This window comes from Leptosomus discolor, chromosome 3 (assembly GCF_034619465.1).
Source record: "Leptosomus discolor isolate bLepDis1 chromosome 3, bLepDis1.hap2, whole genome shotgun sequence".
In the NCBI taxonomy this organism is placed as follows: Eukaryota; Metazoa; Chordata; class Aves; order Leptosomiformes; family Leptosomidae; genus Leptosomus; species Leptosomus discolor.
Window position 1 is genome coordinate 70677974 of NC_141393.1, and position 13149 is coordinate 70691122.

At 57.6% G+C, this 13149-nt stretch overlaps 2 protein-coding genes across 8 annotated transcripts in view; both read left to right on the forward strand.

Annotated features, from left to right (window-relative positions):
- The first annotated feature begins 12 nt into the window (after positions 1-12).
- On the forward strand, positions 13-5344 carry METTL13 (methyltransferase 13, eEF1A N-terminus and K55). 3 transcript variants are annotated; one of them, XM_086462486.1, is made up of 8 exons: positions 13-165; positions 586-1333; positions 2036-2235; positions 2830-3043; positions 3289-3432; positions 3629-3841; positions 4202-4333; positions 4833-5344. In XM_086462486.1, the coding sequence occupies exons 1-8, from the start codon at positions 13-15 to the stop codon at positions 5105-5107; spliced, it is 2079 nt and encodes a 692-aa protein (XP_086318612.1). In that variant the 3' UTR covers positions 5108-5344. The 3 variants fall into 3 exon arrangements, with proteins under 3 accessions (XP_086318612.1, XP_086318611.1, XP_086318613.1); XM_086462485.1 differs by having other exon boundaries at positions 2848-3043; XM_086462487.1 differs by having other exon boundaries at positions 586-888; positions 2044-2235; positions 2848-3043.
- Positions 5345-12305: 6961 nt separating this feature from the next.
- DNM3 (dynamin 3) overlaps positions 12306-13149 on the forward strand; it is a 190337-nt gene continuing 189493 nt past the window's right edge. For 4 of the 5 annotated variants that reach the window (XM_086462510.1, XM_086462506.1, XM_086462508.1 and 1 more), the window contains exon 1: positions 12321-12466. In XM_086462510.1, the coding sequence (XP_086318636.1) occupies positions 12321-12466 (146 nt within the window). Of the gene's footprint in view, positions 12467-13149 lie in introns of all 5 variants that reach the window. The other variant, XM_086462511.1, reaches the window with a different exon arrangement.

Below are 13149 nucleotides of genomic sequence, written 5' to 3' on the forward strand. Positions count from 1 at the left end.
GCGGGCCGGGCCATGGACCTGCTGCCGCGGAGCCCCGGGGAGTTCGGCACAGCCCGGTACTGGGATCGATTCTTCCGGCAGCGCGGGAAGCGGCCCTTCGAGTGGTACGGGGCCTTCCCGGAGCTCTGCCCCGTCCTGCACAAGTACGTCCGGCCCCGCGACAAGGTGAGCCCCCGCTGGTGCCGTGCCCCCGGTCCAGGCCTCCCCCGTGCCGGCCGCCTCCGGGGCGCGAACTCAGCGCCGCCGTGTCCCGGCTTAAACCGCCGTCGTGCGCTGACGCAGAGGATGCAAAGCCCCCAGTGTGCCGTAGCAAGAGAACGGGAGAGACCCACGAGTTACCCTGGGACGGGGAGCTCTGGGGGTTAGAACGTCCAGATCGTCCCCAAAAGAGACACCGCAGATGCATCGCTTCTGTGCCTGTGTTACTTTTCTGTACGGAAATGTGATCTTAGGGCCCTGGAGAGTGGGGCTGCGGGTGTGGTTTGCACAGAGGGCTCGTGGCCGTGGCTGATATTTGCTTGTAAAACTTTGGGGCATGTTTCCGGGGCGATATCACCATCACACTGCTCTTGTGCCTCTCCCCAGGTTCTGGTGGTGGGCTGCGGGAACTCGGAGCTGAGCGAGCAGATGTACGACGTGGGAATGTGCGAGGACATCGTGAACATCGACATCAGTGATGCAGTGATCCGTCAGATGCAAGAGCGGAGTGGGAGCAAGAGGCCAAAGATGAGCTACCTGCTGATGGACATGCTTCAGATGGACTTCCCTGATGCCCACTTCCAGGTTGTCCTGGACAAAGGCACGCTGGATGCCATCCTCACTGATGAAGAGGAAGCCACTCTGGCCAAGGTGGACAAGATGTTTGCTGAGATCAGCCGAGTCTTGCAAGTTGGAGGGCGTTACCTCTGCATCTCCTTGGCACAAGCCCACGTGCTGAAGAAAGCAGTAGAATACTTCTCCCAGGAAGGCTGGGTTGTGCGTGTCCATCAGGTGGCTGGCAGTGGGGACAAGCAACAGTTTGTCCTACCAGTCTTCATCTACGTTATGACAAAGTTCAGGAAAATCCCTGGCTCGGCACCACAGATCCTGGAGATCTGCCCTGAGGAGCAGGACAAGCCGATGCGGGTGGAGAGTGCGGAGCGGCTGGTGGCAGCGGTGAAGGACAGGCAGCATTACGCCCTGCTCTGCAGCCAGCTGAGCAAAACCCCCTGCAGGGAGCAGGTTTCCCTGGATCTGTGCAACAAAGAGAGCGGGAGGCCTCGCTACACACTCCATGTGGTTGACAGCCCCTCAGTGAAACCTTCACGGGACAATCACTTCGCCATCTTCATCAGTGAGTACAGCGACTCCTGCCTGCAATGAGACGGTGCTCTGGCCAGGAGCTACAAACAGCAAGTGGTCCTGGCCCTGCTGAAATTCAGGCCAGAGAGGGAAACCCACCTTTGCAGGGTTTGGTTGATGTTTTAGTCCTGGCTTTGTGGTGGGACATGTGTTTGCCTGGTGGTACAAGCAGAGATCTGGCATAGAGTTTGCTGGCTGAGCGGATGCCCATCTGGCAGCAGAGGGATGCTGCCTGCCCTGCCTCCAAGGTGGTGATTCCTGCCTTGATGCTGGTGACAGCTGCTGTAGCACATTGCTGCATAAAGGCAGAGTGCAGCAGATGCAGCTGGAAAGGTGTCGCAGGGCCCGGCTGCTCGGGACTGCGCTTCGCTTTTGCGCTTGCACCGCTGGAGACCTGTCAGGCTCTGGCAGCAGCACTGTTCCCTCTCTTCATCCTGCAAAGCGGGGCCTGGAGACGGGTTGTGAAGCTGTTGGATGTCCCCTTCTTATGAGACGTGGCTTTTCCAGCCTCCTCTGTGAGCCTGCCCAAAACGGGGAAGGTCCTGGCTCTCCTGATGGTTGCAGAGCACAGCTCTAGGCGTGCAGTGGTACCTCCTTGTGATGTGTCCCCATTCCCTGTGGCTGCTCTCTTGGAGGCCGGGGTGGTTGTTCAGGGACTGGTACTGGCCCAGGCTGATGGCAGCCCCTTCTGCAGTCCCGCAGGGCAGAGAAACCGAGTGGCTCTTTGGGACGGAGGAAGGGCGGAGGCAGCTTGCCGCCAGCGCAGGCTTTGGGCGCCTGGTCACTGTGGCCCTGCACAGGGAGCAGCACTATGAGGGCATGGCAGGCATCCAGGCGGAGCTGTCGGGGAAGGTGATGGAACTGGCCCCGCCGGGCCTCCCTGCCCGGCAGCAGGTGAGCCCCGCCGCCCGGCACCCGTTGCTTGGCTTCCCCAAAACTGGGGGCAGGCTGGCTCTGTGCCAGCAGTGCGTCCCTCTCCTCCAAGGGCTACCAAGCTACAGCGTGTGAGCTGGCTGCCTTGGTGGGGTGGAGACTGGCCTCGGGTATAGCTCCACTCGGTTTTCCCTCCAGCTGGCTGCCTTTGCTTGGAGGCAGGATTTCGGGTGCCTGCGTGGCAGGGTTCAGTGTGAAGTCCTTGCCCTTCAGAACCCAGCATCCCAAGAAAACCAGGCATCCTGAAACCCTGAGAGCATCCGACCCCTTAATCCTGGTTTCAACTTCTCCTGTCCCTTCTATTTCCTCCTTTCTGCCCCAACTCCCCAAACCCGAGCTCCTGCAAGAAGTCTTGGGGTGTTTGTTCCCTGTACCCCAACGCATGCGTATGGGAGGGAAGCTGGTGTCGCGTGTGCTGGTCCCCAGCTCCAGTGGCTGCTTACAGCACATCCTGCTGCTCCTGCACTGTGTCTGCTTCATCCTGGCACTTTAGCAGTGGTCAGGACAGCGGGTATGCCAGGATCTGTTCCTGTAGCCTTTCCTTCCTCACACCAGTCCCTGTCCTCCCTGCAGGTGCCCTTCCTGTCCGTGGGAGGGGACATCGGGGTGCGGACGGTGCGGCACTGCAACACCAGCCCCCTGAGTGGGGACTATGTTGTGGAAGACGTGAAGGGGGATGGCACCTGCTACTTCCGACGCCTCATCTTCCTCCGCAACAGGAACGTGGTACAGTCAGAGGTTCGGCTCCTGGCCTCCACACCTCTCCCAGGTACGTGGGGCAGCTGGGAAAGGGCAGGGACCAAGGTTAACTTTTTGGGGTGGCAGAGTGTGAGATTAATACAGTAAGATAAAAGTCCCGCTGGGACCTGCGTGCCTTGTCCTGGAGCAGCTCTGGGAGTGTTTTTACACTCTGCTGCTTGCCTTGTGGGTGGGACAGGGGCTGGGGGTGGCTAGTCCCCAGAAAGCAACCTGGCTCCCACCTTGCCTTGCCATTCAATGCCTCCTGTTGTTCAGGCCTGAAGAAACGGAGGAAGGACAAGAAGAAACCCAGCTCTGCTGAGCCACCTGCAGCCATCGACAAGAGCTACCTGTGCTGCGAGCACCACAAGGCCATGGTTGCGGGGCTCTGCCTGCTGGGGGACCCCAACCCCCTCCCAGGTGACAAGGCCGGCAGTGGGAGGCTGTGCCGGGGGAAGGCATGTGTCCCCATCCCCATCCCCCAGCTCCTTGGGGGAGGGCTTTCCTGGCCAAGGTGCCCCGTGCACCCTTCCTGAAGTGGTTTGGGGCCGGCAGGTGGGACGAGCAGTGGCAGCGTGGCCATCCTGGTGGCTCACTAGGCGTTCTCCATTGGCAGGAACCCCTCTGGCAGTGCTGGTGGTGGGGCTCGGTGGGGGCAGCCTGCCCCTCTTCATCCACGACTACTTCTCGCAGGCCCATGTGGCTGTGGTGGAGATCGATGCCTCCATGCTGGAGGTGGCCACACGCTGGTTCGGCTTCTCCCAGGGTGACCGGATGCGGGTGCACATCTCCGATGGCCTGGACTATGTGGCCAAGCTGGCGGCTGAAGGTACAATCTCATGGAGCATCCTGGGCACTCCATCGAGTCCAGTGGGTGACATGCTGGGGACTGGACTCCTGGGCTGCTTTCACCCTATGCTTCCTGTCCCTGCCCATCTCCTGCCATGTGCCACAAGCTTCACCAGGTCCTGAAGCTCACAGGTCTGTCATTGCCAACGTGTGCAGGGGACCTTAGATTTGGTGCCTCCCCCAGCGCCAAGGGCTGCTGCTGTGGGTTTAGTTTGGAAAGAGAAGCCCAAGGAGAGAGAAGTGGCCGAAGGGGTGTCTGGACCACCCCATTTGTTGCCTCCCCACCCTGTGTTGTTTATCTGTCCCAAGGGGTAACAACTCTCTGCGCTCCCTCCTGCAGCCCCAGCCCAGTATGATGCCATCATGTTCGATGTGGACAGCAAAGACCTCACGGTGGGGATGAGCTGCCCACCCCCAGCCTTTGTGGAAAAGCCCTTTCTGCAGAAAGTTAAAACCATCCTCAAGCCAGAAGGTAGGAGGGGAGATCTGGCTGTGTCCCTGCGTCCAGGCCGGATGGTCTTGTGTGGGGTTTGACTAAGGGGGCTGTGCTACCATTTCTCATCCTGGAGAATAGTGGCTACGGCCAGGATTGATGCGTGGGATCCGCTGCTCCTGGTGGGTCCTGGATCCGGGTGTTTCAGCGGGTATTGTGACAGCAGGGAGCAGGTGGCCTGTGGCGCTGCTGGGTCAGGCAGGCTGAGACATCCCAGGGGGCCGAGAAAGGCTGCGGGAAGGCAGAGGGTGTAGGCGGTACCTGGGAACAGATTGTGTGGCCGCCCATGACCCATGTGGTGGCGGGGACTTGGAGCTGGGCCAAGGGCACTGGGGGAATGCCAGTACTCCTTGTGCTGCCGTGGGGGAGATGTTTGCACCAGGGTGGCACCGATTCATCTGCATTCCCGTGGGGAGGCAGGGAGCAGGGCGGTGTATGCGGGCTGGTCTGAACTCCCATCCCTCTCGCCCTGCTGCAGGAGTCTTCGTGCTCAACTTGGTGTGCCGTGATGCCCAGCTGAAGGAATCTGTCCTGGCCACCCTCAGGGAGGTCTTTCCGCTGCTCTATGTGCGCCACATTGAAGGGGAAGTCAACGAGATCCTGTTCTGCCAGCCCAGCCCCAAGGGCCGGCGGGACCCCACAGAGCTGGGGGCACGTGCCCGGGTGCTGGAGGGGGTCCTGCGGGAGCCTGGACGCCCTTGGGACAACTCGTATGTGCTGGCAGACATGCTGCAGGCTGTCAAGATCCTCTGAGAGGGGCCTTGATGCTGCTTGAATGAGAGGTGTACCTGTGTGGGTGCTGCAGCTCTGCAGTGGAGAGGTGCCTGTGGCTGGGACTGCAGCCCTTGGTGGGCTGGTGGTGGCCTGAGTCTGCCTGAAGGACGGGACTGGTGTGGAGAGGCGCTCCCTGCAGCATGGCTCCCCAGGAAGGGGTCTGGGACCATGGGAGGCTCTGCAGCCCAAGGGGCAGTGTTGGGGTGGTGAGGGGAAAAAGTTGCTGTGGGACTGGAAGGACTCTGGGTTTGGGTCTGTCCCTGTTGCTTTCCTATTGTGGGAAAAACACCACTCTGACCATCCCCTCCATCTCTAGCACAGCTTGTTCCCTCTGATGCTGCCTCTTCTTGCATCTCCAGCATCCCTGGTCACTGGTGTCTGTGCAGAGTCCCAGCTCTGCCCCAGGCCTGGTTGTGGATTTGTGTGGGTGGGCCGAGAGCTGTGAAAATAAAGTGCTCAGGGCTGCTCAGAGGCCTGCAGTGCTTTGGTAGGCTTATTTCTGGAGCACCTAGCACCCCCAGAAAAGGTACCGTCACTTCTATTCCTCAAGGGCAACTCCTGGGGGCAGCCAGCTGCCCCTTGTACCCCACTGCCCCCTCCACACTCAGCTTCCCTAAACAGCCCTACCATGTGCCTGCCCCACTTCTACCTCTCCAGCCATTGCCACTGTGACCTGTAACCCCCTGGGCCCCCAACCCTTCTCTCCCTGGGCCAGCAGGGACCCAGCCCTGTGCTCAGGCACCTGGGCACACCAACCTGCTTGCCCAGCTGGTGCAGGTCAGCCTTCCTGCAGGATGAAAAGGCAGCACTCCATTCCTGCCCAGGCAGCTCATTTTGTCTCTCCTGAGGGTTTCAAAGCTTGGTCTCTCCCTGCAAGGTTTAGCTGAAGAGCTGACCCTTATGTCCTGGCTGGTTACAGAGCAGCTGACCCACTCGTGCTCCCACATTCATCAGGAGTCCTATTTGGAGGGCTTGTCTTTTTTTCCCCTGCAACAGCTAGTACCAAAACTTGCCTGAGACATGGTACCAAAGTGACCAGCTTGCTGACCTCGAGGTGAGAACCTGCTCGGGCACCATGGTGCTTTGCCACTGATCCTGCATCCTCACTCCATGCTGTCTTCTGCTGCTGGCACCCTGAGCGAGGACATCTTTCTGGTAGCTGCTTCCCAAATCAAACCCTCCCCAGCCACCTTTCCACAGCCCAGGGTGGTAACAACACACCAGCAGCAGCTCTGTGAGAGATCTGACCTAGCCATTGGCGTGGAGGCAACAGCAGCCGCATCTCAGCATCGCCGCCAGAGTTGTCTTGCCAGCTTTGCAGCTTATGCATCCTATCCCACCAGGGTGTTGGTGGGCTGCTGCTCATCAGCCTCTCCTTCCTCCGCAGGAGCCAGCTCTCCACCTGTGGGAAATCCTCCTCTGTTTGGAAAGCCAAGTGAGAGGGTGCGAGAGCCCAACGGTTTGCAGATCCCCAGCCCTGTGGGGGCCATGGAAAGGGCACCCCAAGGGCTCTCACCCCCTGAACTGGTGGGGACTGACCACTGCGCCGATGCAGGAGATGGCTCTTTGTGCCCCGGAGGCACTATGGCAGCCGTGCCAACAACAAGCACGTCCCTCCGATCAGCAACTGTGGCTATATTTTAATTAATTTTAATTTGCCATCAGGTTCTGCTTTGGAAACTGCTCTGTTCAGATCCCTTCTCTGATGCTCCCTGCCTTATTCTCCTTCATAGGGACAAATCAGTGCCCTACTTTCTCCCTGGGCTGGCCTGCTTCTGTGCAGAGGGACCAGATGCTTTTTTTTTAAATAAGTGCTTTTGATGGTTCCCAGGCGCTGGAGAGCAGGGCTGGCCTGCTCCCTGCCTCAGATAAAGGACAGCAGCCTGGGCACGTGCCCTCCGTGCGTTGCTCACCACCCACTCCTCTGCGCTGTAGTGTGTTTGGGGCAGTGGTTGCTGGTCAACAGGAAAGACAAGGCTGGAGCTTGAGCTGGGTAGAAGTCTGCCTGCCCCCATGCAGTTGGTTTCTAAAGCTCCTCTGTGATGAGCACTTTTTTGAAAGATGTTCATTATCCATCTCGCTTAGTGATGGCAAATTTCTCAACTGGATCAGCAGCGCTGCACTTAGTCTATTTTTAACTTTTAACTTTTTAACTTTCCAATTCTTAACATAATTCCAGTGACATATGTTTGTGCCTGTGCCCTTTATTTTATCGAAACCATCTCCTTTCTTCCCCAGAAGCTCATACAAAGGCTGCGTTCATCCCTCCCTTGTCCAGTTCTGCCTTTCTGTTGTGCTTCCTAATCACTGTGTAACGCCACATCCTGGTGGAAAAACAAAAGCCATCTATTAGAAACAGCATAAGGATGAAATCTCAGTTCATTGCAGCTGTCCTTGCAGCTACTGACAGCCCTGCAAGTTTGGTCTGAAAATACATTTCAGCTGGAAAATTGGCAAATTCATGAGTGCAAATACCTGAAATCCTCCACTGCAGGTAAAATGCTCCAAGACTTGAATAATAGATGTGTAGTAAATATTTCTCTCCTGGCAGCCAAAACAGGCAGCTAACGTATATGTTTGGCAACTGTGTTACTGTTGAGTGTTTTGGCAATATACTCGTGTTTACATCCCTTACTCCTCACTTCCTTCCTTTGCAGCGTAGGCACGCTGTAAGCAGTGGAATAGAAACAAGCACTGCTGTCACTTAGCAACCTCCACTGGCTTTGAGATGTTGACTTCTTTCCTTTCTGGATTTCCCAGCACAAAAAGAGACAGCCACGTACCTCATCGCATAGCTCAGGCATGAGGCTGTAGCCAGCTGGAGATGCTTTGGTCTGGTCCAGCTCTAGTCCCTCTCGGAGCATTGCATCTGTCTCCCACTGCTGCTCCAGCAGGTGAGGCACTGGGAGCTGATGGGTCAGCCCTGGTTTTCATGGTCTTGGGTGGAGGGCTGCAGCTGGTCATGCCCAGCTGTGGAGGCTTTTTGGCCCAGGGTCACTCTGTGGCCAGGCAGTTGGCAGGATGGTGACGCTATGAGGCAGGCGGTGGTGGGGTACCACACATATACCCCATATGGTATAACCACCTCAGGTGTCACAGCCCAGCCCCCTGCTCTGCAGAAGGACTAGAAGTGTCTGGGCTCTTGGGAAGAGGGTAGAGGTGGATGTGGGACAGACTGTCACCGGTTGAATGTCTGTCAAGCAGCTGGGAGAGATTTTTGCAGTAATGAAACCTGCAGGGATTGAGTACTGAGGCAGTTCCCTCCAGCTGGGAAGAGCTCTGCTGGGGTGACCTGGCCCCACTGCTTGGGGATGTTGCCGCTGCCTGGGCATGGGAGGGTCACAGCAGAGCAAGGGATGCGACAGCCATGTCCCAGAGGATGGAAGTGCCTGGGAAATGTTTTGTCCATGAAATCTTCTCTTGAGGAAGCACTTGGCTTGCCTGGCTTTGTGACCAAGGAAGCAGGCGTGCTGCCAGGCTGCATTGAGGGAGTATCGTTCTTTCCTGGAGTGGTCAGGGCCACAGGGAAACACCTCTGCGGGTTGCAATCCAGCTTAGTGGCCTTTTTCTACCCTGCAACTGGACGCACCCAACTAAAGGATGCAGCTGGAGGTCACAGGGCAGGAGAGAGTCCACCACGCTGGATGGGACAGAAATTGGGGTGTCACTGTCTTGTGATCAGTGAGTCAGCAGTGCCATGGGCTGTAGGGGAGACACAGAAAGTGCCTCCTTTTTACAGGGGGAAATGCTGCAGTCGGTACTTCTACTTGCAGCTCTGCAGCCGCTCTGGCTTTCTTTCACTGGCTTTAATTCTATCTTTTGCAGCTTCAGGTCTGAGCTTTCCTCCTGGCAGATAGGCAGGCATAATGCTGACTGGCACCTTCATGCCAGCACTGCGGAGCCAGGTGCTGCTGAGAACCTGGGAGCTCCCCCGTGCACGGGGCTCTTTGCCCACACCTCCTCCTGCTTCGTGCCGATCAGCTGACTGCAAAGCTCTGCAAGACTCTAGGTTTGCATCCGAAGCAAGAAGGAGGTGAGGAAGGTCCCTGGAGAGAAGATGGTCATGTGTGAAGGAGCCTGCCTCTTCTAAATGCTTCCTGTGGGAAGGACACAACCTTGTCTGTGCTCTGCTTCCCCCGGGGTCCTCCCTGCTGTCCTGGCAGGAGAGCGTGCCTGGCTCTTCACTGCAGGCATCTGCAAATCTCCTCTCTGGCAGTTTACTTATAACCCATTTTTCGTGAAGGTAATTGCACTGGTGTGTGCTTATAAAGCAGCCTGGGGACCTGATCCAAATGTCCTCAGTTTTAACATCACTCTGCCTGGTTAGGAAGAAGTGTCTATGGGTGAGTTTGTGGGCTCAAATGCTACAGCTGCACCCAGAAGCCAGACTGTTTTTGCCATATGTTTTTCTGGAAGTCAGGGCAGGACGAACTTGCTGTCTGCAGGCTTGAACTGAAGTGCACTGGAGGCTTCAGCAGGGCTGGGGGCCCCAGGCAGGCTGTGCTGGAGCTGGTGACATCTGGAAGTGAGCAGACTGCACTGACAGAGCCGGCGGGGCCGGCGTACCACCATGGGGAGCAGGGCACCCTTCCTGCCGTGCCGGGGGGAGGTGGTCGGCGAAGGTCTTCTCTCCTTGGCGAGCCTGTCACGTGGCAAAAGGAAATGATAAATACCATGGAGCACAACTGAGTGCAGGGTAAAAATAGAGCATGTTTAGCTGGCTAACCAGTGAGCAAACACAGCTCTGTGCTCCTGGTGCTCCCCAGCAAAACAGTTTCTTGCATGGCCCTCTGATGCTGGTTCGGGTCTTTTTTTTTTTTTTTTTTTTTAATTCAGGGTTACTCATTACAAGGAGCTTTGCAATGGTCTGTGCTAGTACTACCCCTCTTTCTTTTAATTTAGCCACTCTGCATCTTGACAAATTCAGAAAGCCAGGCTGGGCTCAGCATGAGGGTTTGGAACAAGGTGTCTGGAGAAGTCAGTTAGAAAAAGCAGAGGCCTGAAGGTACGCTCAGGTGCCCTTCCTCTCTTCTTCACTGCTCTCTTGGAGTTGTTGGAAAAATGAGCACCCTTGTGACAAGGCGGGCATGCATAATACCTCCTGCTTTTTCCAGGAGGTGGGAAATCTATACTTGGCTGCTTGTGGTGTTTTTTCTGGGGGTAGAGGATTTTTGTAAGTGATGGGTCACAGGGTGAGTGTTCAAGCTTTAACTGAGCTTGAACAGACAAAAAAAGCGTGGTTTAGAAACTTCCCAGACTTAGGGGGAATAACTCAAACTTTTCCTAATCATAGATGGGTTTGTGTTGGTTTTGTTTGTTTGGTTGGTTGGTTTTTTTTTTTTAAATTGTGGAAGCAAAGATATAATTTAAAGACCTAATGTGAAAGACAGTTCCCTAGGTTGTCAATTTGAAGGTGTGCATAGCATTGCTCCAGAGACATCCTGTCTTTTTAATCTTTGTTCATCTCTAGTGGAGATGTGATCCTATTGCCAGGCAGCTCTTCTACCAATCTTAATTATTTCACTGGGGCAGCACAAAGTGCTCTGATGCTCAGATGGGGTGGATTTGGCCAGAATGCGATACTGTTCTTCTCAACTTCCAGCCTCCACAGAAACCCATGAACTGGAGGAAGGCCAGGCAGCTACTCTGGTGCCTCCTGGCATAGCCCGCTTGCTCAGGAGTGGGAAAAGAAATAATCATGCTGCTAATTGGCATAATTATGTCAATAACCTTCAGGCCCCATCTAGATAGAAAGGATTGCAAGGCTTTTCCCAGAGGCTGTGATGCTGGGGAGGTGATCTAACCACAATGGCAAAGCCACTGCTAGAAAAGCCATCTCTACGTTATGCCAATTAAAACCTTTTTAGCCAGAGCTGAAGCAAAATGTTCATTTGTTTCCAGGGTTAGAAGTCAGTCTGTTGTAGAGAGTAATTTTTTAGAATTATTGAGAGCTCTGGCCAAGAAGTTTTGATAATCCTCCAGATTGTTAGTATCTGTCAGCCTGCGGGATGTTCACAGTTCCCTTTTGTTTCGCTTTTCATGCTGAGCGAGGCCGGTGTCTGGTTTAATACAGAGGATAACTTTCATCGCTGCAGGACTCCAAAGCCTCTGTTTTGGATATTTTTGTGTTGTGACTGCTGCCAGTAATCACAGATAAATCTCATCTCTGTTGTTCGCCTGTGCTTTTAGCTCAGCGTCAGTATGCATTTTTAATTGAACCCGCTGCACTGACTTGGCTCAGACCTTGTTATCGCTTCCCAGCCCATTCCTGAACCACCCCCCTGCTCCCAGCCCTGCTGGACCCAGCTTCTCGGGCCTGCCCTCGTGTCTGACCCTGGCAGTGCTTCTGCCCATGGCTGAGCATCAGTGCCATTTGGCAGGGCCCCTCATGTGCTGCAGGGATGGCTTGTGCTCCTGTTCCCATCATGGGTGGGAACTGGGAGGAATTCAGCCACTGGGAGTTCTCCAAAATACCCTGTGTGGCAGATTGGGAAGCGCTGAAGCTAGCTGTCTGCCAGGTCCCATGCCGGCAGGCAGGACCCAGCTCCTCCGTGTGCTCCCGGTTTGGCCTTGTTTGCAGATTGGTGCCGAAGTGGTAGAGGAAGAGCACGTGCAGACCTCCTCTGGGTGCCGGAGGGTGGCGGGCCCGGGGGCTCACAGGGGCCACTACGGCCCTTTCGCTGCCTGGCTGGGGGTCAGGGCAGAGGAGCACCAATGATGGCCCCGTGGGCCGGTGCAGGTCCGTGCACAGACCTGGGCGGACCGTGGTCCTCACGCCCGGGGCTCCAGCACCGAGGCCGGCTTCCCCACGTGCGGGGACGAGCCCACCCAGCCGCTCGAGGGGAGCGAGCGGTGGGGGGGCTCCCGGCAGGCCCTTGCGGATCCGCCCTGCAAGATGCTGGCCCATGCCGGTGACCGGCAGGAGGCTCCGCTGGTGTCGTGCCGCTGGGGGGTAGCTGCTGCCACCGCAGACAGGGCGGAGGGGACCCCCCGTCCCGTCTCGGGGCTCAGCCCTGCCCGCCCGCACCGGGACCCGCGCCGTGTATGGGCGTGGCCGCACTGACTGTGGGCGTGGCCTTTCCGCGGAGACCCCGCCCCCAGGCTCGGGGGTGGGACGCATGCGCAGTGTGCCGGCCGTTACCTGTCAGAGGCGGCGGGCGGAGGAGAGGAGGGGACGGAGCGGCGCGGCGGGATGGAGGGGCTCATCCCGCTCGTCAACCGGCTGCAGGACGCCTTCGCGGCGCTGGGCCAGAGCTGCCTGCTCGACCTGCCGCAGATCGCGGTGGTGGGCGGGCAGAGCGCCGGCAAGAGCTCCGTGCTGGAGAACTGCGTCTCCAGGTGAGGCGGCGGGCGCGACACCCCCTCAGCGCTCCCCCCCCTCGCCTCACGCGCCCCGCCGGCTGCGCGCGCCGTTCCTAACGGTTGTTCCCGCTTCCAACGGTCGCCGCGCGCCCCCCCCCCCCCCCCCCCCCCCCCCCCGCAGCGCCGCGCCCCCGGAGCGGCGGGGGAGGCCGGCGGCGAGCGGGGATGTACGAGCCGGGGGGAGGGGGTTCCGCCGCGCCACCCCGACCGAGGGTGCTCGGTGCGCCCCCCGGTGCCGCGGGGGCGGCGAGGCGGGCCCTGGCACGGCAGCGTCCTCGGTCTGCGTGCTGCGGAGAAGCCGCCGCGACTCCTGTGGGAGCGCGTTCGCGTGTCCGGTGTGCGTGTGTGGGGGGGTTCAGCGCCGTCTGGGGAAAAACGGTGTTTAAAGCCCTAAATCCTGATTACGGTGAGGGTTCTGAGTCCGGTCGGTTGGTGATTCTCATACCATTGCTCCCGCTCGGTGCTGTCGTTATGCGCAGAGGGCTGTTAGCATCTTATCTAAATATTCCTGAGAGCAGAAAGGGGAAGCCTGATGAACCAGGTGGTCCTTTCAACGGACAGGCTGTGTCTCGGCAGATCTCCCGAGGTAAACATGAACTTCGCTTGCTGTTTCCTAAAGTTCCTGCTGCGTTTGCTGCAAAGAGCGTGCGGGCTCCTGG

Excerpts from the sequence above, each read along its gene's own strand:
- METTL13 (XM_086462486.1), top strand. The coding sequence starts at position 13 with ATGGACCTGCTGCCGCGGAGCCCCGGGGAGTTCGGCACAGCCCGGTAC. Across the intron at positions 3,842-4,201 it reads GGCCAAGCTGGCGGCTGAAG|CCCCAGCCCAGTATGATGCC; the intron begins GTACAATCTCAT and ends TCCCTCCTGCAG. Across the intron at positions 4,334-4,832 it reads AACCATCCTCAAGCCAGAAG|GAGTCTTCGTGCTCAACTTG; the intron begins GTAGGAGGGGAG and ends GCCCTGCTGCAG.